The sequence below is a fragment of the Leguminivora glycinivorella genome, chromosome 25, assembly GCF_023078275.1.
Source record: "Leguminivora glycinivorella isolate SPB_JAAS2020 chromosome 25, LegGlyc_1.1, whole genome shotgun sequence".
NCBI lineage: Eukaryota > Metazoa > Arthropoda > Insecta > Lepidoptera > Tortricidae > Leguminivora > Leguminivora glycinivorella.
In genome coordinates this window covers 6,494,355-6,520,117 of record NC_062995.1, presented here as the reverse complement: position 1 = coordinate 6,520,117, position 25,763 = coordinate 6,494,355, and the positions used below count along the sequence as shown (strand labels likewise).

The following is a 25,763-nucleotide window of genomic DNA, read 5'->3' as shown; positions in this document are numbered from 1 at the left end:
GTCCTAAGTCCTAAAGATTCTACCTAAATTAGGATCATAGAGGAATAAGTAAGGGAAGAGATGTAACTCCATACATCAGTAAATGCAAGCTATTTGTAGTGACATCTAGCATCATTCACGCGTCAACTAGCGTAAATTATCAGTACTGCTACTCGACACTAGGTGCCAACAGTTGCGTCTGCCAAAAATGTAATATTAAAAAAGTTTACAACTTATATTAAGCAGAAGGAATTGAAAACAGAGTACTGATTATAGTTATTTGTTATACAAGGGGGCAAAGTTGTATTTTAACGCCGAGTGTGGAATTGAAAAACGAGCAAGTGAAAGGATTCTATAGTTGAACCACGAGCGAAGCGAGTGGTTCGAGAATAGAATCCTGAACTTGCGAGTCCACCCAAGTACCCACTAGTGGATAAAATGCGTTTTTACCCGCTGGTATTAAAGGACAAAACACGTGTTTCCGAGCTAGTGAGGGGAAAATACTATTGTAATATTAGCTAAAAATTGTTGAGCATTAGACTTTCTGTTCGTCACGACATCTATGTATTGACAAGTAGCAGTACTGATAATTTATGCTAGTTGACGCGTGGATGACGCTAGATGTCACTACAAATAACTTGAATTTACTAATAAGTGATAATTATAAACACCTCATACATGGTAATCAATGTGTAAACCAGCCACAATTGTTCTCATTGACCTTATGGACTTATGGAATATTAATATTAAGCAAGAAAGTGTCGCGTTTTCGTCGAATGAATTGTAAATACAACTCTGGTGAAACAATCTTAAGTATTAGTTAATAGCAAGTTAATAGTATCTTAAAATAGACTAGGGAAATACGAAGACGCCTGAAGCAGTGCAAGCCAAAAAGTTGTAGTCACTAGATTTTAAGATCTACAAGGTTTTACTAAAAAATCAAAATATAGCAAAGACAATCGACTTTGATCCTTAATCGAAATACAGTTAGGTTGCGGATGTAGTACGAAAAGGGCTTCGTATTTTTCCGGATACGTTCGTATTTGTCATGCTAAGTCAACACATCTTGTACTGAGACTGACTAAAATATCATGAGTCATGACACGTTCGTACGTTTCCGTAACAATACGAAGGCAAATCTTTTCCCACAACATCTGTACATTACTTGTCAGATCCAAACTTCAAACTGCCATATCTACTGTAAAACGTGCGATACATTAGTAATGTACTATTTTTTAACTTCTTGTAATATTAGTCGAAAATTGGTGAGAATTTGAAACACATTTTGTCAGACGCGACACCTTTTTTTTATAGGGGGGGGAATGCGTTCCGCATACCACTCGGGTGCGAGGGGGGACCCGAGCGGTTATGTGGGACTCCCGTATTGGCTAATGAGGCCACGGTATACCCACTAAAAACCCCCCCACATGCCACCTCGCCGCTTTGTTGGCGGGGTTACCGGAACACTTGCGCTCACAACGGCGACCCCGCCGGCGGCGGCCGCCCACGTGCAGCTCCTACGCGGATGCCCAACGGCCCTCCACAATGAGTGCGCCAGATGTCAGGGCGCACCTTCCTCCTCGGCCACTTATGGGTACAGTGACAGACCCCCTCGAGTCCGCCACAAAGAGGCCATGGGCGCCAGAAGAGTTCCGGCGCCCGGCGGAGGAAATGGTCTTTGGTTCCACCGCTAACCATGTCGGCCGCAAAGGATAGGGAGAGCGGCGCACCGTAATACCGGCACTCTTCCCTTGCGGCCCCACCAGTGCCGCTACAGCGCCCCGCCAAGGTCGCAGGGGGTAGGGAGAGTGGCGCACCGCTATACCATCACGCCTCTCCCCCTGCGATCCCACCTCGGCTACCGAGGGAGGGCACAGAGCGGCATCCCATACTGCCGGGATATCTTCCTTCCCACGGCAGTCCTCCCAAATGCGTCTCAAGTGGGCTTTACAAGCCCAGTTGGAGCATCCTCCTCGGGCCAGCTCGCCCAGCAACAAGCCGGCCCTGGGTACCTCTTAGCTTTACCGTGGGTGACCAGTCCACGGTTACTAAGCCCCACCACCACGGCAGGGGCAGACGCGACACCTGTGCCATCTAGTATCAAGTAGCCGTAATTATAAATCACCTACTTGTCAATAGATGTCGACTACGAAAATAATCGCTAATATTATTATTTGCTACTTTACCGACTACAATGTTTTGCACAAATTCACGCTTCTGTGTTCCTTAGTCTATTGTTAACGTTAGTTCTAATAGTTCTAACCCATGACCGTACAAGGACCGTACCGCACTAAGGTCATCCAATTACTATCCTATCCAGTAAGTGGGTGCGAGAAAGAGTTATTCTTTTCTCGCTCACACTTATCTACAGGTGCGGTCATGTGTAAGCACAGTTAAAAAGTTCATTTTTCTTTTGAGTCTGAAGACAAATGAGTTTATTTTGATGATATCTAATGACTGTAATATAATATCTGGACATATATTAGTAGTCAATATCTCTAAGTTACACACGTGTCTGTGTGTGAGACTCTCAATATGTATTTATTAATATACTTACATTTTGTAAGACACTTTAATTTAGTATCTCACTGGAAGTACATAATAAATGTTGTACACGAAAAGTTTACTGTGTTTAATCTGAATCTGAACAAGTCCCTAAAGCTAGGAACATACTACGCGGACATCCGCGGTCGAGCGACCGCGACCGCGACCGATCATGTGTGCACGGTCTTCGGGACGTGGCTTCGGCTGACCAAAACATCCAGCGAGCTAGATTTCTACGGACGTCCATGCGCTCAAGGCCACGTCCGCGACCGTCGACCGATAGTTTGCACGGTTAAGTGTACTATATTCATTGTCCAGATCCGCGTCCGCGGTCGCGCGACGACGGACGTCCGCGTAGTATTTGGTGGTATGTTCCTAGCTTAACGGTCCAGCCACGACATTTGTCTAAGCGCGACAGCGGTGAGCGGCAGCCGTACGTGCGAATGAAAAGTCCCATCGCTGTGTCTCGCTCCAGTGTATGGCTGCCGCTCACCGCTGTCGCGCTTAGACCAATGTCGTGGCTGGGCCTTAACAACCCTAGCTGCTTGCGCACTAATCTTATACATATAACTTCAAAGGGGCATTTGTACTGAAAAACGTCGTATGATACACGTGCGAAGAGACTAAAATAAATTGAGTTGAAAATCTCAACTTTCTATTTGTTTTCCTTTTTGTTTCTGAACGAAAATGTCCTGGGCGTCGGCAGTAGTGACGTATATGTCAATAAAAGGGTCGATAATCGTGTAAACTGCAAGAAAAAGTTGATGCTTCACTTTATTTCCATATATCACATTAAATAAAATAAGTATTGAAAGAACTGTATAAAAAGATGTTAGTATGCAATAAAAACTCGGTACTTTTATTTATTAATCAATGTCATGATTTCTTTTCCAACAAAATATCGATAGTATCGATACAGGTTACAAAAAAAATGTGCGAGCGCGTCACTGGCGTCCGTGTGTTTTGCTGTCTAAGGCTCCCCACAGACAGTCTTAAAAATTCATAATCTTAAAAAAAACTTGTATGCAATCTGACAGTTCAAACTGACACTGATTATGAATTTTTAAGACTGTCTGTGGGGAGCCTCAGGCTCCCCACAGACAGTCTTAAAAATTCATAATCTTAAAAAAAACTTGTATGCAAATTGACAGTTCAAACTGACACTGACAGATTGACTGACAGTTTGAACTGTCAATTTGCATACAAGTTTTTTTTAAGATTATGAATTTTTAAGACTGTCTGTGGGGAGCCAAAGGCATTACCGTATTTAATATCCAGATAGTCAATAATATTATCCAAATTAACGCTTAACAGCGTTAATAAACCTAATTACACAGAAACAAACAGTTATAGATAGTGAAACAGTGCATACAGACGTTTAAAGTGGTTAAATTGCGATATCCTGGGCGCGGCGTTTGCGTGTGATATTTCCCAGATTTATTAACTTTAATCATGTCTGTGAGTGAAAAAGTATCTTTATCGGATGCTTTAAGCAATGTGGATGTGCTGGATGAGCTCACGCTCCCAGGTAATTATTGTTTCAATTTGTAATCAATGTTGAAAGTATGAATCATGCTTGTGTATTTATTTATCTTATGTACGTTAGTTTATGTTAATAAATTAAGGAAAATGACGATTCTTTTGGTTTATTAGTCGGAAAAGACGCCGGTGGAGTATCAAAACTATGATTTTCATATGTTAGAAGTGTTGTTTCAATATTACCAAAAGTAATTTTTATGAACTCAATTCAGCATTATCTATTAAAATAGTAAATTCAGCTGTTATCGAGTACTTATTTATTAAAGTGCCTAATTTAAAATGTAATGTGTAAGGGCCACAATATGATTCTTAAGTAGGGAATGTTAGGGCCCTTAAGTTTTTAACAAAGAATCAGAAATATTTGATGAACGGTCTGGCCTAATCTTCAAGTGGCATATATATTTATTGTTGTTGTTGTTTTTGATTGTCCTAGGGCACCCCATAGGTGCATAGGGCCTCCACGAGATTCTTCCACGCCTTTCTATCTTGAGCCACCGCCTTGGACTCGTTCCAACTCAGTCCAAACTCCCGCAGCTCGTTCCCTACGCTTCATCTCCTCTATATTTATTGATAATAGAATATTTATTTTACTCTATCTTAGAATAATTGTGTGTGCTGCTGCAAACGTAATAGACAGACTTCTATTGACTTCTTGTGCACCCAAACACATTATTAAAATTATTCATGTTGTGAGTGAAACGCCTAATACTATCACAGGTATCACATGATACAAATACTAAGGAAAGAATAAAGAAAAAACCTTCCAAGCCACAGTCCTGGGTTAGAATCCCAGCAAGGGCATATTTATTTGTTTGATGACCACAGATATTTGTTCCTGTGTCACGGATGTTTTCTATGTTCATAATTTGTATAAATATTAGATTATACATGGTGCTTGTGAGCATTGCAAGAGATTTCCTTGAGCTCGCCATTGTACTCACTCAGTCTGTGTAAGAATCCTATTACATTTATATTTATTTATATTTGTCTTCAAAAACTATGGAGGTATATTAGACAGAGGAAACACTAGAGAGAGCTAGAGAGGCCTTTGCCAACAGTTATAAATAAAAAAATAAAAAAATATTGGAGACACCTTACACAGATCAACTTAGCCCCAAATTAAGCAACGCTTGTACTATGGGTGCTAAGCGACGATATACATACTTAAATAGATAAATACATACTTACATACATAGAAAACATCCATGACTCAGGAACAAAATCAGTGCTCATCTCATCACACAAATAAATGCCCTTACCGGGATTCGAACCCAGGACCGCGGCTTAGCAGGCAGGTTCACTACCGACTGAGCCAGACCGGTCGACAAAAGTTACTTCATATAAACAAACATAACCAAAAGACACGATAAATCGAGATAATTTGTCCTTGAATTAACATTGTGACACTTGCACATATTCGAATTTCAAAAACCAGTTTGCTCAACTTATCGGATTCCACCAGGAAACCCTTGAATATTAATAAATAGATATTTATAATGTTACCAATCCTCTTGTAGATGAGCAGCCTTGCATCGAAGCAGCGCCATGCTCCATCCTGTACCAGGCCAACTTTGACACAAACTTTGAGGACCGCAATGGCTTCGTCACTGGCATCGCCAAGTACATTGAAGAAGCTACCGTTCATGCCAACTTGGTAAGAAATTCTTCTTCTTACTTGTTTCCACATGGTCATGATCATGAATCATGACTGAGGGTTGCAATATTGCAATGATGATCTCTCCATTATGGAAGGTTTTCTGCAATGAAACGTTTTGAAATATTATATTTGAAGTGGATCAACAATTGAAGTCTGTGACCATAAATACTTTAAAATAATTTGCTGAAAAGAAGCTATTAAGGTACTGACTGGTACCTAAGCTGGCCCGGTTCTTAAGCTCTCCCACTTAATTTTCCTTCTTTAGGTGTGAATATGCTTACATTATGTGTCCAGTCGACTACAAAGAGATGTATCCATTTTTTCACCTTATTACAATGCAATAAGATGAACATCTCTTTTTAAATTACATCCCATAATTTATCATGGATTAACCGGTTGATATATAATCCAAATGGCACAATCATAGCTTGCCCTGTCAATCCCTACAATTGTGTATTTTTTCTTGATTTTATTTTCCAGCCTTTGCATCTATTTTGCAAACCTTTAATAGGCGAGGGCCCCATTTAACACACTTTTTTGCTTGCTTCTATCACTCCAGTATCATTATATTTTTCTCAAAATTGATGCTATATCGCTATTATTTTTTCCTCAGAACGAGTTGTTAGAAGAGGGCAACGCCCACGCCGTGATGCTATACACGTGGCGTTGCTGCTCGCGCGCCATCCCGCAGCCGCGATCCAACGAGCAGCCCGACCGGGTCCATATCTACGAGCGGACTGTGCAAGTGCTAGCGCCTGAGGTCGACAAGCTACTGCAGTTTATGTACTTCCAGGTAAGGTTCTAGAATAATTTGAAGTGGGTCGTTACAATTTAGTGCCGTGACCAGGATGTTTTTGAGAAAACAGGACTTCTCGCGCTGCACGGTGAAAAGCGCGCTGTCCTGCAGCCGCGGTCCAACGAGTAACCTGACCGGGTCCATATCTACGAGCGTACTGTGCAAGTGCTCGCGCCTGAGGTCGACAAGCTACTGCAGTTTATGTACTTCCAGGTAAGGTTCTAGAATAATTTGAAGTGGGTCGTTACAATTTAGTGCCGTGACCAGGATGTTTTGAGAAAACAGGACTTCTCGCGCTGCACGGTGAAAAGCGCGCTGTCCTGCAGCCGCGGTCCAACGAGCAACCTGACCGGGTCCATATCTACGAGCGGACTGTGCAAGTGCTCGCGCCTGAGGTCGACTTGCTACTGCAGTTTATGTACTTCCAGGTAAGGTTCTAGAATAATTTGAAGTGGGTCGTTACAATTTGGTGCCGTGGCCAGGATATCTTGAGAAAACAGAACTTCTCGCCCTGCACAGTAAAAAGCGCGCCATCCCGCAGCCGCGGTCCAATGAGCAGCCCGACCGGGTCCATATTTATGAGCAGACTGTGCAAGTGCTAGCGCCTGAGGTCGATAAGCTACTGCAGTTTATGTACTTCCAGGTAAGGTTCTAGAATCATTTGAAGTGGGTCGTTACAATTTGGTACCGTGACCAGGATATCTTGAGACAACAGGACTTCTCGCGCTGCACAGTAAAAAGCGCGCCATCCCGCAGCCGCGGTCCAATGAGCAGCCCGACCGCGTCCATATCTACAAGCGGACTGTGCAAGTGCTAGCGCCTGAGGTCGACAAGCTACTGCAGTTTATGTATTTCCAGGTAAAGTTCTACCTCTAGAATCATTTGGTAGGTGGGTCGTTACAATTTGGTGCCGTGACCAGGATATTACAATTATGATCTGGATAAAACAGGACTTTTATTGCGATGCACACTATGCACAGTAAAAAAGGTTCTAATAGTAAATCTATGAAATGGGAGTCCCTCAGGGTTCAATATTGGGCCCATTTTTATTTCTGACCTACATAAACGACCTGCCGTATGTTCTTGATGGTTTGGCTAATACAGTACTCTTTGCTGATGACACGTCTCTCTTATTTAAAGTGCCAAGAAATGGCGATAGCGCCGAGGCTATTATTAACCCGGTCTTGCAAAAGGCTTTGACTTGGTTTACCACAAACAACCTGCTTCTAAACTCCAAAAAAACGAAATGTATCCGATTCACTACTTGCTGCCAGCAGGGGCACCGTGAGCCCAGTCTTATTCTTGGACAGGATATCTTAGAATTTTCAGACAGTACAGTTTTTCTAGGCGTAACTATAGACTCAAAACTACAGTGGAGTGCACACTTAACTAGTCTAAGTAATAGATTGTGTTCGGCTGCCTATGCTGTCAGAAAGATAAGACAAATTACGGATGAAGAAACAGCTAAATTAGTTTATTACAGTTATTTCCACAGTCTCATGTCATATGAAGTCCTGGTTTGGGGAAGGTCTGCAGATTTTGACAGTATATTTGTTCTTCAGAAGCGAGCAGTGAGGGCAATATATAACCTAAGCCCGCTTACCTCGCTAAGAGACCGTTTTAGGGAAGTCAACATCATAACACTGCCCTCGATTTTTATTTATGAAGTTATCATGTACGCCAGAAAAAATTATTCAAATTATAAAAAAATTAGCGACATACATAATTATAATACACGAAACAAAAATAAACTTGCAGTGCGCCGCATACGGTTGGCCAAAGTGAGGAAGTCGTTTATAGGCCAATCGATACATTATTACAATAAGATACCTAGTCACATTACAGACTTACCAGACAAAACTTTCAAAACAGTTGTAAAAGCACGATTAACTGAAAGATCTTACTATAATGTGTCAGACTATTTGAAGGACAAACTTGTTTGGGTGAATTGCAAAATTGTAACTTTAGAATAAATAGGCATTAGTGTACTAGTAATAAGTGTAGTAGTTATTAGTTATTAGTAAGTAATAACAGTTGTTTTAGTTGTATGGAAAAACCTGACGGACATAAGTGTATCTTGCATACCTATATGGGAAATAAATAAATAAAAAAAAAAAAAAAATATGTGTAACTCGGGATATGAGGGTGTAAACCTTCTAGTAGTTAAGTAAGCATCCTTGATGGAATAGTCGAAAGTGTCGAAACCCTTTCACTTTCACTATTACCTCGATTTACAGTAATTTACACCATATACTTATTTTATTATATCCATTATTTAGCAGATATCGAAAATCTCCACTGGTATAGCGTTGATAGCCACTTCATATTAAGACAATAAAATTATAAAAATCGCGTTTCTCAAATTGTTATTTTTGATGAGCAGAACCATCTGCAATCGATGCCAATTGGCTTAGAATAATGGGTGAGTTGAAGTCTCACTCAAGGCAGACTGATGCAATGTAGACTGAACGATGCCGTCTTCTACTCCAATCAATTTCATTTAAAACTTGTTTTTTCAGCGCAAAGCAATCGAGCGTTTCTGCGGCGAGGTCCGCCGGCTGTGCCACGCGGAGAAACGGCGCGACTTCGTGTCCGAGGCGTACCTGCTCACGCTGGGCAAGTTTGTGAACATGTTCGCCGTGCTCGACGAACTCAAGAACATGAAGAGCTCCGTCAAGAACGACTACTCGACCTATAGGAGGTAAGTCACTTTGCACACTGTACTGCCACGAGCAGAAACGGCGCGACTTCGTCTCGGAGGCGTACCTGCTCACGCTGGGCAAGTTCGTGAACATGTTCGCCGTGCTAGACGAACTCAAGAACATGAAGAGTTCCGTCAAGAACGACTATTCTACCTACAGGAGGTAAGTCACTTTGCACACTGTACTGCCACGAGCAGAAACGGCGCGACTTCGTCTCGGAGGCGTACCTGCTCACGCTGGGCAAGTTCGTGAACATGTTCGCCGTGCTAGACGAACTCAAGAACATGAAGAGTTCCGTCAAGAACGACTACTCTACCTACAGGAGGTAAGTCACTTCGCACTTTGCGGCAAATTCGCTAACATGTCTGTGTTCGGAAAGTCCTTAACCCGTCACATTGTCAGTTAAATCACACTTTATGTTTAGTTCCTAAGTATTCAGCTCAGTTGTCGGTATTATATTAACAACTAACTTTTGCCCGCAGCTACGCTCGCGTTATATCCGAAAATTGCTGAATGATCCATACAAACTTCTACCCACACCCCATTTTAGGGTTAAAAACAGACAAAAAGTAGCCTATGTCAATTTCCATCCCTTCAACAATAGAGTATATTGAATAGTATGGTATAGAGTTATCAGTCAAGATTTTCGAATGCAGCGCCATCTATTATTAAGTTACGACAACTTTTCATGTGACTTTCCATGCTTAAGGTTCCTTTGAGAACGAAAACCATACGGACCCTTTAAACATGGAACGCCACATATTTATGGCGGGATTTCTAAATAGGTTATTCATCAACCAGTCACATTAATAAATATTTGAACGCTAACTTGTTTGCCAAAAAAAAAGACATATAATTTACAATTTAATACATGTAATTAGCCATAGAATGCCGTTCGCTAGTTTGCGGATGGTATAGCTACATCTAGCGAAAATTTTGGACATCAATAAATACTTATACATTTTATGACAACAAGTCATTACCCAGTTTGCGGGGGTAACAGTGGCATCCAGCGAACAACTTGCACTACGGCATATAATTGATTTTTACGCCCTCTATCGTTAATTTTCCTAAACATATCGAAAGTACATCGGATTTACTATTTTCTTTGACTGAAAACACCTTGCCTTCAACTATCTCCACTTAATAAATTTATAGTTTAAAAAACACTAGAAAAACACGCTTTTATAAATGCACGTAAAAGCCAAAAATAAATTATGGATCGTTCAAGTTGTCTCTATTTCTGGGATGAAGAGTAAACTATGTGCTTTTAATTATAATATTTGATTGTAAAAGCGTGGGGCGCTGCAGTCGTGCTGCAAGTCCAGTTAGCGCGCCAATCTGTGTAACCTGCTTCTCGTAACATAGCTTAACTTGATTTCTCAGCAAGTTATACAAAAAGTTTTTCCTGTTACAGCGCCCCACGCTTTTACAATCAAATATTATAATTAAAAGCACATAGTTTACTCTTTATCCCAGAAATAGAGACAACTTGAACGATCCATAATTTATTTTTGGCTTTTACGTGCATTTATAAAAGCGTGTTTTTCTAGTGTTTTTTAAACTATAAATTTATTTTATACTTTTTAGTCGTTAATAATGAAATATCTTTAAAATTTAAACATAAATTTATTTCAAGTAGGCGAATTTTGCAAGCGATTTGTGGCTTAACACGTATTGCTACTTAATAATAATGAATACCACCTGAGGTACCAAGTTTATCGCAATAAAGTCATTCATTGATTTATTTAATTTTTATTTTTATTTCAATTTATATTTCATTGAGCCCACATTCTCTCCATCTCCGCCAGTGTGTCTGTATTGCATTGTGTTTTATCTGTCAGCTTAGAATAATCTAGCGCCCACCCAACCAACCCAACTTACTTATTTTAAATACAACGTTTATCTTTCTTTTATGCGGGGGGCTTCGCCCCCCGAGCCCCCCTTTGTTTGCTCTTAAAAATCACAAGAAAACGCTAACCCAACTTATCTTAAATACTACGTTGATCTTTCTTTCATGCGGGGGCTTCGCCCCCGAGCCCCCTTTGTTTGCTCTTAAAGGTCACAAGAAAACGCTAACCCAACTTATTTTAAATACTACGTTGATCTTTCTTTTATGCGGGGGGCTTCGCCCCCCGAGCCCCCCTTTTCGTTACTCTTAAGGGTCACAAGAAAACCCTAACCCAACTTATTTTAAATACTACGTTGATCTTTCTTTCATGCGGGGGGCTTCGCCCCCCGAGGCCCCTTTGTTTGCTCTTAAAAGTCACAAGAAAACGCTAACCCAACTTATTTTAAATACTACGTAGATCTTTCTTTTATGCGGGGGCTTCGCCCCCCGAGCCCCCTTTTCGTTACTCTTAAGGGTCACAAGAAAACCCTAAACCAACTTATTTTAAATACAACGTTGATCTTTCTTTCATGCGGGGGGCTTCGCCCCCCGAGCCCCCCTTTGTTTGCTCTTAAAGGTCACAAGAAAACGCTAACCCAACTTATTTTAAATACTACGTTAATCTTTCTTTTATGCGGGGGACTTCGCCCCCCAAGCCCCCCTTTTCGTTACTCTTAAGAGTAACAAGAAAACCCTAACCCAACTTATTTTAAATACAACGTTTATCTTTCTTTTATGCGGGGGGGCTTCGCCCCCCGAGCCCCCCTTTGGTTGCTCTTAAAGGTCACAAGAAAACGCTAACCCAACTCATCTTAAATACTACGTTGATCTTTCTTTCATGCGGGGGGCTTCGCCCCCCGAGCCCCCCTTTGTTTGCTCTTAAAGGTCACAAGAAAACGCTAACCCAACTTATTCTAAATACTACGTTGATCTTTCTTTCATGCGGGGGCTTCGCCCCCGAGCCCCTTTTCTTTACTCTTAAGGATCACAATAAAACCTTAACCCAACTTATTTTAAATACAACGTTGATCTTTCTTTTATGCGGGGGCCTCGCCCCTAGCCCCCTTTGTTTGCTCTGAAAGGTCACAAGAAAACGCTAACCCAACTTATTTTAAATACTACGTTGATCTTTCTTTTATGCGGGGGCTTCGCCCCCGAGCCCCCTTTTCGTTATTCTTAAGGGTCACAAGAAAACCCTAACCCAACTTATTTTAAATACTACGTTAATCTTTCTTTTATGCCGCCCCCCGAGCCCCCCTTTTCGTTACTATTAAGGGTAACAAAAAAACCCTAACTCAACTTATTTTAAATACAACGTTTATCTTTCTTTATGCGGGGGGCTTCGCCCCCCGAGCCCCCCTTTGTTTGCTCTTAAAGAACGCAAGAAAACGCTAACCCAGCTTATCTTAAATACTACGTTGATCTTTCTTTCATGCGGGGGGCTTCGCCCCCCGAGGCCCCTTTGTTTCCTCTTAAAGGTCACAAGAAAACGCTAACCCAACTTATTTTAAATACTACGTTGATCTTTCTTTTATGCGGGGGGCTTCGCCCCCCGAGCCCCTCTTTTCGTTACTCTTAAGGGTCACAAGAAAACCCTAAACCAACTTATTTTAAATACAACGTTGATCTTTCTTTCATGCGGGGGCTTCGCCCCCGAGCCCCTTTGTTTGCTCTTAAAGGTCACAAGAAAACGCTAACCCAACTTATTTTAAATACTACGTTAATCTTTCTTTTATGCGGGGACTTCGCCCCCAAGCCCCCCATTTCGTTACTCTTAAGAGTAACAAGAAAACCTAACCCAACTTATTTTAAATACAACGTTTATCTTTCTTTTATGCGGGGGCTTCGCCCCCGAGCCCCCTTTGGTTGCTCTTAAAGGTCACAAGAAAACGCTAACCCAACTCATCTTAAATACTACGTTGATCTTTCTTTCATGCGGGGGCTTCGCCCCGAGCCCCCTTTGTTTGCTCTTAAAGGTCACAAGAAAACGCTAACCCAACTTATTCTAAATACTACGTTGATCTTTCTTTCATGCGGGGGCTTCGCCCCCGAGCCCCCTTTTCTTTACTCTTAAGGATCACAATAAAACCTTAACCCAACTTATTTTAAATACAACGTTGATCTTTCTTTTATGCGGGGGCCTCGCCCCCTAGCCCCCCTTTGTTTGCTCTGAAAGGTCACAAGAAAACGCTAACCCAACTTATTTTAAATACTACGTTGATCTTTCTTTTATGCGGGGGCTTCGCCCCCGAGCCCCCTTTTCGTTATTCTTAAGGGTCACAAGAAAACCCTAACCCAACTTATTTTAAATACTACGTTAATCTTTCTTTTATGCGGGGGGCTTCGCCCCCCGAGCCCCCCTTTTCGTTACTATTAAGGGTAGTGATGGGTAGGACATCAATTTCAAATGAGTTTGTATGAGTACCTCATTTCCAAAAATGAGGTGTTACAATGTCTTACTTCAAATGAGGTGAGGTACTGATCTGTATATATATATAATTTCTAGCATCGGCTGTTTGACAAAATCCATCGGCAACAAAAACTAGTATGTGTAGTTGTGTACTAGGTAAATATCCTTTATACATACTAAATTTCATTAGTCATAATGAGTACTTGAACATTTAACAAGAGAAAATAGATAAAATTTAAAAATATTTCAAGGACTGTCATAGAGGCCTGCATAACAACTTAATTTGATGTTTTTATGGAACTGAGTCTAATTTTGCCATTGAATAATATTATTTACAGTTTGTTCCATTTAAATTACTGCTACAAATTACAGTGGTTTCATATTATTAACAGCTTAATAATAACATACTTTGATTAGCATAGTTACCATAAAACTGCATGTTTTAAAACAAACTAAAGTTCGTATTGTTTTATAATTAGTACCACTTTTACATAAAAATAACAAACTTACCACTCCATGTGTTTTAAAAGCAATATGATAGTAATTAAAAACACCATCAACATTCGCGACGCCGGTAAATCTTTTCAGTTCAGTTTCACTATTTTTTTGGACACAAATGACACTAAGGCAGAATCACAGGTATATTTGATTGTGTAAAAGTTGTCACCATTATTACATTTTGGCTCATTTATTAGTATTATCACTGTAGGACAAAACTAAACTTTATGCAAATATTGCTAATGCAACTATCGTACAAACTAACTTTTCTTCTGTAAACTGTCATTACTGTCAACGTCAACCGCCTGTGAATTACGTTTCGTGTCGGATTTATTTATCATTCTATTGAATTAAGAAATGAATTATTCTTTCTATTACTGATTAAATAATTAAACTACCATGCTTCACATAATTTATATTATATTTCGGTCAGTAATCTTGTAATTGTTTTTAAGCAAGCTTCGTAAACGCATCTTCTCAGTGGTTGGCCCTCTGTGTTGGTATGCTTGGTATTCCGAATATTCAAAACACTTGAGTTACCATTTCAACGTCCAGTCTAAGAGAGCTCCCTGATTACACATAACAATAGCCATACAAACTCTATTGCTGCGGTAGATCACGTTATACTGGTCAATGTGTTAGCACAATAATAGCTATCAAAAAATTCAAAAATGAAGACCTGCCGCGAAAAACAACATTTTACATCTCAGCTGCATTTATTCATGACTTCACAAATGCGACAAAGACAAAAGATGTGGTTCACGCGAAATCGTCTGATTTTTCGCGCGATTTTTGCGAGCAAGTTAACTATCCTGGGATCAAAAAGGCGTAAAATGTATGAAAACTTGTGGCGCATAAGATTGTTTTCTTTCGAGTCATGTGTAACGTATTTTTGGTGAGGCAAATTTGAAGCCCGCGTGTGTCTGTCTCACTCCCTCTTATGGTAAACGTAACTATCTGTTTCACTTTGAAAGGATTTTTGAAGTGTTGTTGTCACAGTGCCTCTTCTGTCTTTCCGGTACAAAGCGATTTCCGGTACAAACGAGTCAAACGATACATTTTATTTTATCGGTGGACCTTTTGTCACGGCCATAAGGTCTGTAGTTCGGTAACTGAACGTGTGGTTGATCACTTCATTTGAGGTGTCGACTCTCGCGACGGAGTTTGAGGGCCGCGTCTGCCGCGAGGCGCGCGAGTGGATGATGAGTTTTTGACGTTTTGTGACATTTGAAGTATGTGCATGATCTGTGAGGAATGAGGTGTTTGTGTTGCTACTGTTGCGAGCGAGTATTTGAGGGCCGCGAGGCGCGCGTGTGGATGATGAGTTTTGACGTTTTTGTGACATTTGAAGTACGTGAATGCTTTGTGAGGCGTGAGGTGTTTGTGTTGCGACTGTCACAAGCGAGTAAAATGAGGTGCGGTGAGTTGAAGTGTGATGCAATATATTTTTGCCGTGTGAAGTACTGCGACAAATTAACAATATGAGTGGTACAAATGAGGTGCCTCACGAGTGAGGAACTCAACACTAATTAAGGGTAACAAAAAAACCCTAACTCAACTTATTTTAAATACAACGTTTATCTTTCTTTATGCGGGGGGCTTCGCCCCCCGAGCCCCCCTTTGTTTGCTCTTAAAGAACGCAAGAAAACGCTAACCCAGCTTATCTTAAATACTACGTTGATCTTTCTTTCATGCGGGGGGCTTCGCCCCCCGAGGCCCCTTTGTTTCCTCTTAAAGGTCACAAGAAAACGCTAACCCAACTTATTTTAAATACTACGTTGATCTTTCTTTTATGCGGGGGGCTTCGCCCCCCGAGCCCCTCTTTTCGTTACTCTTAAGGGTCACAAGAAAACCCTAAACCAACTTATTTTAAATACAACGTTGATCTTTCTTTCATGCGGGGGGCTTCGCCCCCCGAGCCCCCCTTTGTTTGCTCTTAAAGGTCACAAGAAAACGCTAACCCAACTTATTTTAAATACTACGTTAATCTTTCTTTTATGCGGGGGCTTCGCCCCCGAGCCCCTTTTCGTTGCTCTTAAGGGTAACAAGAAAACCCTAACCCAACTTATTTTAAATACGTTTATCTTTCTTTTATGCGGGGGCTTCGCCCCCGAGCCCCCTTTGTTTGCTCTTAAAGGTCACAAGAAAACGCTAACCCAACTTATCTTAAATACTACGTTGATCTTTCTTTCATGCGGGGGGCTTCGCCCCCCCAGCCCCCTTTTGTTTGCTCTTAAAGGTCACAAGAAAACGCTAACCCAACTTATTCTAAATACTACGTTGATCTTTCTTTCATGCGGGGGCTTCGCCCCCGAGCCCCCCTTTTCTTTACTCTTAAGGATCACAAGAAAACCTTAACCCAACTTATTTTAAATACAACGTTGATCTTTCTTTTATGCGGGGGCTTCGCCCCCGAGCCCCCTTTGTTTGCTCTGAAAGGTCACAAGAAAACGCTAACCCAACTTATTTTAAATACTACGTTGATCTTTCTTTTATGCGGGGGCTTCGCCCCCGAGCCCCCCTTTTCGTTACTCTTAAGGGTCACAAGAAAACCCTAACCCAACTTATTTTAAATACTACGTTAATCTTTCTTTTATGCGGGGGCTTCGCCCCCGAGCCCCCCTTTTCGTTACTCTTAAGGGTAACAAAAAACCCTAACCCAACTTATTTTAAATACAACGTTTATCTTTCTTTATGCGGGGGCTTCGCCCCCCGAGCCCCCCTTTGTTTGCTCTTAAAGGTCGCAAGAAAACGCTAACCCAGCTTATCTTAAATACTACGTTGATCTTTCTTTCATGCGGGGGGCTTCGCCCCCCGAGGCCCCTTTGTTTGCTCTTAAAAGTCACAAGAAAACGCTAACCCAACTTATTTTAAATACTACGTAGATCTTTCTTTTATGCGGGGGCTTCGCCCCCGAGCCCCTTTTCGTTACTCTTAAGGGTCACAAGAAAACCCTAAACCAACTTATTTTAAATACAACGTTGATCTTTCTTTCATGCGGGGGCTTCGCCCCGAGCCCCCTTTGTTTGCTCTTAAAGGTCACAAGAAAACGCTAACCCAACTTATTTTAAATACTACGTTAATCTTTCTTTTATGCGGGGGACTTCGCCCCCCAAGCCCCCCTTTTCGTTACTCTTAAGAGTAACAAGAAAACCCTAACCCAACTCATCTTAAATACTACGTTGATCTTTCTTTCATGCGGGGGCTTCGCCCCCCGAGCCCCCCTTTGTTTGCTCTTAAAGGTCACAAGAAAACGCTAACCCAACTTATTCTAAATACTACGTTGATCTTTCTTTCATGCGGGGGCTTCGCCCCCCGAGCCCCCCTTTTCTTTACTCTTAAGGACCACAAGAAAACCTTAACCCAACTTATTTTAAATATGTTATGTATATGACATTAGTGGGTAGCTCGGAAAGCTACAAGTACCGACGTATTTATCAATAAACCCATGCAATGACAGTCCAAATCGGTGTTTCATTGCTCGAACATATCATTGGCGACGGGATCGGTATTTTTGTGTTAAAAAACCCATTTATTTTTGGTTTTTTTTGCGTGAGTACAATGCCTATCGGAAGTGTGGAGTGTTTTCGTGTCGGATCAGACTGGGATGCTTACGTGCGACGGGTTAAGCAATTTATAGCGTTAAACGCGATCGAAGACAAGTTACACGTGGCGTCACTAGTAACGTTAGTCGGTGCGGAGTGCTATGAGCTTATGTGTGATTTGTGTGCACCTTCTAAACCTGAGGACAAAACATTCGACGAATTAGTTAAGTTGGTACGGGAGCATTTGGAACCCGAGAGATCGGAAATAGCGGAACGACATATTTTCCGTCAGAGAAAGCAGCTACACGGGGAAAGCATACGTGAATACCTACAGAATTTAAAACACCTGGCCAAAACGTGTAACTTCGGGACGGGTCTCGAGGTCAACATTCGCGATCAATTCGTGTCGGGGCTGCTGAGCGAGGAGATGAGGTCGAGGCTATTTGCCGTGCGGGCTATCGACTACAAGCGTGCAGTAGAGCTCGCCTTAGCGTTGGAGGCGGCAGAGAAGCACGCTTCGGTGAGCACTTCGGCGGGCGCGTCGACATCGGCGTCGGCGCCGCCGGACGACGGCCTGCATCGCGTGGGCGCGGCGCGGCGGCGCAGCGCGGGCCCGGCGGCGGCGGCGACGGCCGCGCCGCGGCGCCGTGTGCGCGCTGCGGCAAGACCGGTCACGCGGAGGGCAGGTGTCGCTACAAACATTTTTCATGCGACGCGTGCGGTGAAAAAGGTCATTTAAAAGTGATGTGCAGAAAGGAGGTATCTAAAAAGTCAGCAAAAGGTCAGTACTTTTTACATGATTCAGATTCGAACGATAGTGATTGCCATTTTTATAAAATCGAAAGTGATTCCGATGCGAATGATAGTGATTGCAATTTTTATAAGATGGACAGCGAGGTAGACATTCGTGACGGTCCTTATTATGTAACACTAACTGTGCAGAAAATACGGTGCAAATTTGAAGTTGACACGGGCAGCAGAATTTCGGCTATATCTAAAGATTACTATGATAGATATTTTTCCCATTTGCCATTCCAAAATAAAATGTTACGTTTTAATTCATATAACGGGGGCCCTATTGAGACTTTAGGATATGTGGAGGTGGAAGTTAGATATGGTGACAATGGAGATACTCTTAAGTTATATGTTATCGAAAAGGGTGGTCCTCCCCTAATGGGCCGTACCTGGATTAGACGATTAAAGTTAAGGGCTAGCGATTGTATGAATTATAAAGGTGAGGACTCGATGGCAGAAACTCTTAAGCAAGAGTTTCCAGAAGTGTTCGCTGGGGGTTTAGGCACGTTCAAGTCGCGTCTGCAGCTCCGCCTTAAGGACGACACGCCGGTGTTCGTTAAGGCGCGGCCGCTACCGCTGGCGCTCCGCGAGCGCGTAGAACAGGAGCTCGATCGTCTGCAGCGGGAGGGAGTCATTTATAAAGTTGAAAGATCTGAATATGGCACCCCCATTGTACCTGTTGTAAAAGCTAGTGGTGCCATACGTATCTGTGGTGACTATAAAATAACAATAAATCCTCGATTAAAAGATTTCCATTACCCGCTGCCGCGGATCGAGGACCTGTTCGCCTTGTTAGGTGGGGGCGAACAATATACAAAACTGGACCTGTCTAATGCCTTTCAGCAGTGTGTTCTGGAGGAGGAGTCACAGCCGATGACGGCCATAACCACTCACGTCGGAACATTTATATACAAACGTGTCCCGTTCGGAATAAAGTGTATTCCAGAAAACTTTCAAAAAATCATGGAGGAGACGTTGAGTGGTTTGCCGTCGACGGCCGTGTTCGCCGACGATATCTGTGTAACGGGGAAAGACAGGGCGACGCACATGTCTAACTTAAGAGCGGTTTTACAAAGATTAAAAGAGAACGGTTTACGAATAAATTTTGCCAAATGTCAATTTTTTAAAGAAAGTGTTAACTACCTAGGCTATAGAATTGATAAGTATGGTTTACACACTGATGAACGAAAAATTGCTGCCATTGTTAATGCCCCGGCACCCTCCAATGTAACTCAACTTAAAAGTTTTATGGGACTTGTTAATTTTTATGCAAAATTCTGTGCTAATATGAGCGACATTTTGAAACCCATGTATAGTCTTTTAAAAAAAAATGTTAAATGGAATTGGGACGAATTATGTGAGAACGCTTTTAAAAAAATTAAAAGGGTTTTAAGCAGCGCCCCAGTGTTAGTGTTGTAAATAATTAACGCGTTTAACTTGTTTAACTAAGTTTATTATAATAAAAATAAGCAAGTACAATAACTGAATTATGTCGAGTCACAGTATCGGCGCTAGTAAGAGAGATGACATTTGTTGACGCGCAACAATGTGTCGATGTGAAGGAAATTGCTATGCAATTACTTTAGGCGCTTTGATTTGCATTCACTTCATCATCCTCTCCTGAATGCAAACCCATTGCAGCTGTGAACGTAGAAAGCTTCAGACGAGGGAGTCCTTTGGTAAGCGCATCAGCTATCATGTTATTGGTACTGATATATTCGACATTTACTTGTCCGGCAGCAATCTTGTCTCTTACAAAATGATAACGTACGTCGATGTGTTTGCTTCGCGCATGATAGGCACCAGAACCTGAAATACTAATAGCACTCTGATTATCACAGTACAAAGTTATTGGCGTACCTGATGATTTATGCCAGAAATCATCTTCAAGTTGTTTAAGCCAAAGCGCTTCTTGAACAGCGGAGCTCATAGCCATGTATTCTGCTTCTGTAGATGAGAGTGCTACAGTGGCCTGTTTTTTAGAGTTCCAACTTATGGCAGCACCCTGAAAGATAAAAATATATCCTGTGCAGGATCTTCTGTCTAATGTGTCACTGGCCCAGTCTGCATCACAATAGCCAGTAATGTTACTGCTATCTTTCTTGAATGTAAGTTTGAAATGAAGTGTTCCTCTCAAATATCTAAATATTCTTTTGACAGCCGTCCAATGCTGAGCTGTCGGGCAATTATTAAATCTGCTTACAGAATTGACAGCAAAGGTAATATCTGGGCGTGTACCCTGTGATAGGTACAGTAAACATCCCACAGCTTCCTGATAGGGTATGTTTCTTTGAATTTCATTGTCATTTTCAGCCTTTTTCAACTGAACACCTTCTTCAAAAGGTGTAGGTACTGGCTTAGAATCATGCATTTGAAATCTGTGTAATATCTTCTCAATATATAATGTCTGATCGAGGGAAATTGTATTCAGATTATCACTTTGCTTTATTTTAAAGCCAATACATTGTTGAGCTGGTCCAAGATCTTTAATTTTAAATTTTTCTCCCAGTTTCTCTTTAATAAACTTAACAGTTTTCTCATTATTAAAGAAACATAATATGTCATCAACATATACTGCAATAAATAATATATCATTTTCACTTTGCACTTTGTAGTATATGCAGGGATCTATGTTTGACCTTTTTAAACCAATTTCTAAGAGAGCAGCATTTAGCTTCTTATTCCATTGCCGACTCGCTTGCTTCAAACCATACAGAGCTTTATTGAGTCGACAAACTTTATTTTCTATTTCATAACCAGGTGGCAATGTCATGTAGATTTCTTCTTCTACATCACCTTGGAGGAACGCTGTGATCGCATCCATCTGATGAATTTTCAAATTGTGTTTAACCGATAGACCAATCAGATATCTAATCGATGCATATCGTACCACTGGGGCGTATACTTCGTGGTAATCAATGCCTTTGGTTTGCCTAAAGCCTTTTATGACGAGGCGTGCCTTGTAGCGGGCAATATTGCCAACATCATCTCTTTTAGTTTTAAAAACCCACTTGCAGGGAATAATTTTCTTGCCCTTTGGTAAATCTACAACAGCCCATGTGTTGTTTTCAATTAAGGATTGATATTCATCTTCCATTGCAGTCTTCCAAAAATTTGAATTTTCACTTTGTAGGGCTTCTACATGGTCTTGAGGATCATTATCCAATAAACTCATTGTTGATTCAGAGTTGAAACATAAAAATGAATTTGCTTCATTGTTATCAATGACATCTTGGCGTCGGCGAGGTCTCAAGTTTATGCGTCGTACTTCAGGACTTATTACAGTACTGTTGTCTGAAGGAACATATGTCTCATCCTTATCACATGGATCTTCAAATACCTCGCTAGTATCCTCATTATTGTCAATATCACTTGATTCACTATGATTTTCCTCATTATTAGGCTGTTGTATATTCCCCTCTATATCAAAATATACTGTCCCGTTTTCATTTCTACTACCCATTTCTGTATATATTTCTTCATTTACGGTTTTATTTTCTTCAGATAATTTTCTTGTATTTTTAGGTTCACATATTTCCATAGTTTTGTTCTGTCCAACTGATTCTTCCAAAAATACTACATCACGGCTCATTATTACTTCTTTACTTCTTTTATCAACAAATCTGTAGCCTTTAGTACAGTCGCTGTACCCCACAAATATTAATTCTCTGGATTTGGGATCAAACTTGTGTCGCTTCTGTTTCGGAATGTGCACCATAGCCCGGCATCCAAAAATTTTCATGTGGCTAAGGTCAGGCTTTGATCCAGTCCATAATTCTTCTGGGGTGACTTCAGGTAGAGAGCGACACGGAGATCTATTGATGATATATGCGGCTGTGGCTACAGCCTCAGCCCAGTACTCCGTCTGTAATGAAGCATCAAACATCATACATTTCGCCCGTTCTACTAAAGTGCGGTTCATTCGTTCGCTAACCCCATTTTGTTCAGGCGTGTAGGGTGTACTTGTTTCATGCTTTATCCCGAAACTCTTCAAGCATTGATCAAACTTATGATTTTTGTACTCTGTTCCATTATCTGTTCTAATAGTTTTAATTTTCATGTCTAGTTCATTTTCTACTCTTCTTTTGAATTCTAAAAACTTCTCTAATACCTCTGTTTTCTGTTTTAGAAAATAGACAAATACTTTTCTGGAATAACCATCTATAAAAGTTAAAAAGTACCTTGCCCCTCCGATAGACTGTTTCTCCATTGGACCGCAGAGGTCTGAATGAATAACTTCAAGCAGACTTGTTGCACGAGAACCTTCATTCTTGAATGGTTGCCTGGTCTGCTTCGCTTTTAAACATGAAGTACAGGCACCTGGTTGTCCCTGTGGAGATAACTTTACACCAAGTGTATACTGTGGAATTTTCTCCAAGTCACTGTAATTAATATGCCCGAGACGCTGATGCCAGACATATTTGTCCTCTGCTGTGGCCGTCATTGCATGCCCTCTTGGGCCGGTTATTAACTCATAAGTGTTATTTACTTGTTTTGCTCTTGCCACAACATTTCCACTCTTATTGATTATTGAACATCCATAGTCATCGAAGTTAACTCTATTTCCACTTTTAATAATTTGACTCAATGACAGTAAATTTTGGGCTAATTCAGGAATAAACAATACATTTTTTACCTGTATCTGATCAAATTGTCCTGGCATTTTACTTGGTACCTGAATGGTCATCGTTCCGCAGCCTTGTACTTTGAGATTTGTGTTATGTTTCTTTAATAATGAGAAAACTGTTAAGTTTATTAAAGAGAAACTGGGAGAAAAATTTAAAATTAAAGATCTTGGACCAGCTCAACAATGTATTGGCTTTAAAATAAAGCAAAGTGATAATCTGAATAGGTGGAGTTGTTTTATTCTCTATCCATTCCTCATGCATTGTCATATGGTATGAACAACCTGAATCTACCATCCAAGTTTCACTAGAATTATTGCCCATAGAAGCTGAAAAAGCAGCAACAAAACCCTTTGAAGTGCCCTTTTCTTCTTTTTTATTGTTTTTAAACCAACAATTTTTTCCCAAATGTCCATAATTATTACAATTGAAACAACGTGGCCCCTTAGATTTTCCTGAGTGATTATCCTTGCTCTTACTGAAGCGATTTGGATATTTCTTTGACTTTGCATAAAAAGCGGTAGTAGTATCTGAGATTTTTACTTCTTGTAATAACTTAGTTTTGATCAGATCTGCACTAATTTTTATGCCTGAGCTCTCTATACCCATAATCATTGGCTTGTATTCATCGGGAAGTCCAGCCAACATTAACGTCCCAAGCCACTCATCATCGATGCTGAAAGCTATGTTTCTCAACTTGTGTGCTGCCGACATAATTTTGTTAATATAATCTTCAATATTTGTACTTGATTCTAAGTTAGTATTTATTAATTCTCTAAGTAGCCCAACTTTTCTTAGTAAACCTGAGTCTTCAAACGCTTTGCACAAACTGTCCCATACCTTTTTGGCTGTGGTTGCTTCTTGCACATGTACATATAATTGTGGTTCTATCGACAATATTATTTTCGATCTCGCTTTTGTATCTTTCTTCTTGTCGTTATAATCCGCTGTAATGACACTGTCATACAATTCTTCATGTTGCAAATAAGCTTCCATAGCAAACTTCCATGTCGAGAAATTGTCTCGTCCCGTTAGCTTTTGGATTGTTAACGTGTTTGTAGCCATCATTTTATCAAATATTTAAAGTTTTTAGCTGAAAAAAAAACTTTGTTTTTTTTACGCGACTAAGTGAGGTTATGATGATTTTACTTTAACTTTTGATTTCACTTAATTTACACTTTATTTTTTCAAAATTATATCAGGCAGGGGCGGCCCATAACCTGTTGTAAATAATTAACGCGTTTAACTTGTTTAACTAAGTTTATTATAATAAAAATAAGCAAGTACAATAACTGAATTATGTCGAGTCACAGTATCGGCGCTAGTAAGAGAGATGACATTTGTTGACGCGCAACAATGTGTCGATGTGAAGGAAATTGCTATGCAATTACTTTAGGCGCTTTGATTTGCATTCACTTCATCAGTTAGCGCACTATAATCCATCGCTGCCGCTAATCCTTTCGGTGGACAGCAGCCCTTACGGTCTGGGCGCGGTCCTGACTCAAAAGGGCGCGGACGGCGTGGAGCGACCGCTGTGTTGCGCCTCGCGCACACTGAACGCCGCCGAGTGCAACTACTCGCAGCTAGACAAGGAGGCGCTAGCGATCGTATTTGGGGTCACTAAGCACCACCAGTATGTGTACGGACGCAAGTTCACATTGCGGACGGACCACAGGGCACTCAGCTACATATTCGGCAAGAACAAAGGGTTACCGGTGACTGCGGCTAGCCGCTTGCAGCGTTACGCGGTAAAGCTGGCTGCGTATGATTTTAATATAGAATTTATCCGATCAGAGCGGAACTGTTACGCTGACGCTCTTTCTCGTCTTCCTTTGATTATTCAGAATAAGCAAGGTATGAAAGATGAGGGATGTAGCTATTTAAATTATGTAGAAGGGGATTTTCCGCTCAGTTTTAAGGAAGTTAAAAGTGAGCTGGCGAAAGATTCCGTTTTGAGCAAAATTTACGGTTACGTTATGTTCGGTTGGCCAAATAATAGCAATGACTCAGAAAAACCTTATTTTAATCGTAAAGATTCTCTTAACATTGACCAGGGCTGTTTAATATGGGGATATCGTGTAGTAATTCCTACAACTTTACGAGCTGCGGTTTTGAACGAATTACACGGTGGCCACCCTGGCATTGTAAAGATGAAACAGATCGCGCGAAATTACGTTTGGTGGGATACCGTGGACGCGGACATCGAGCGGGTGGCGGAGCAGTGCGCCGCGTGCCGCGCGCAGCGCCCTGCGCCGGCGCCCGCGCCGCTGCACTCGTGGCCGTGGCCAGCCACACCCTGGACGAGATTAAACTTAGATTTTCTAGGTCCTTTTAATAATGTGTACTATTTAGTAATAATCGACGCTCATTCTAAGTGGATAGAAGTCGAAAAAATTAAAACTGGGTCTGCTGCTATAGTAATAGATTGTTTACGAACATTGTTCGCACGTTTTGGCTTACCGAGACAAGTAGTCACAGACAACGGGCCACCGTTTTCGTCTGCCGAATTCGGGTCTTATCTGAAGCGTAACGGAATCCGTCACACCTTAGTAGCCCCTTATCATCCTTCTAGTAATGGAGCGGCTGAGAACGCAGTACGCACGATTAAGCGAGTGTTGAAGAAAGCCGTTATCGAGAACGAGAAGGACGTCACGGCTCTCAGTAGATTTTTGTTCATGTACAGAAATACTGAACACAGCACTACAAAAAAGAACCGGCAGTGGCACTTCTAGGGCGGAGGCTGCGCGGTCGCCTCGACCTGCTGCGGCCCGACACCGCGGAC

At 41.3% G+C, this 25,763-nt stretch overlaps 2 protein-coding genes across 2 annotated transcripts in view; both read left to right on the top strand.

Moving 5' to 3' along the window:
- Positions 1-539: 539 nt before the first annotated feature.
- On the top strand, positions 540-2,600 carry LOC125239322. Its single transcript, XM_048146866.1, has 2 exons — positions 540-1,645; positions 1,759-2,600. Exons 1-2 carry the CDS (start codon positions 1,525-1,527, stop codon positions 2,085-2,087), a joined length of 450 nt encoding a protein of 149 aa, XP_048002823.1. The 5' UTR covers positions 540-1,524; the 3' UTR covers positions 2,088-2,600.
- Positions 2,601-3,779: 1,179 nt separating this feature from the next.
- LOC125239184 (cytoplasmic FMR1-interacting protein) overlaps positions 3,780-25,763 on the top strand; it is a 138,529-nt gene continuing 116,545 nt past the window's right edge. Inside the window, exons 1-4 of the mRNA XM_048146699.1 lie at positions 3,780-4,051; positions 5,580-5,716; positions 6,333-6,512; positions 9,035-9,216. Coding sequence (XP_048002656.1) covers positions 3,976-4,051; positions 5,580-5,716; positions 6,333-6,512; positions 9,035-9,216 — 575 coding nt within the window. The 5' untranslated portion in view covers positions 3,780-3,975. The remainder of the gene's footprint in view (positions 4,052-5,579; positions 5,717-6,332; positions 6,513-9,034; positions 9,217-25,763) is intronic.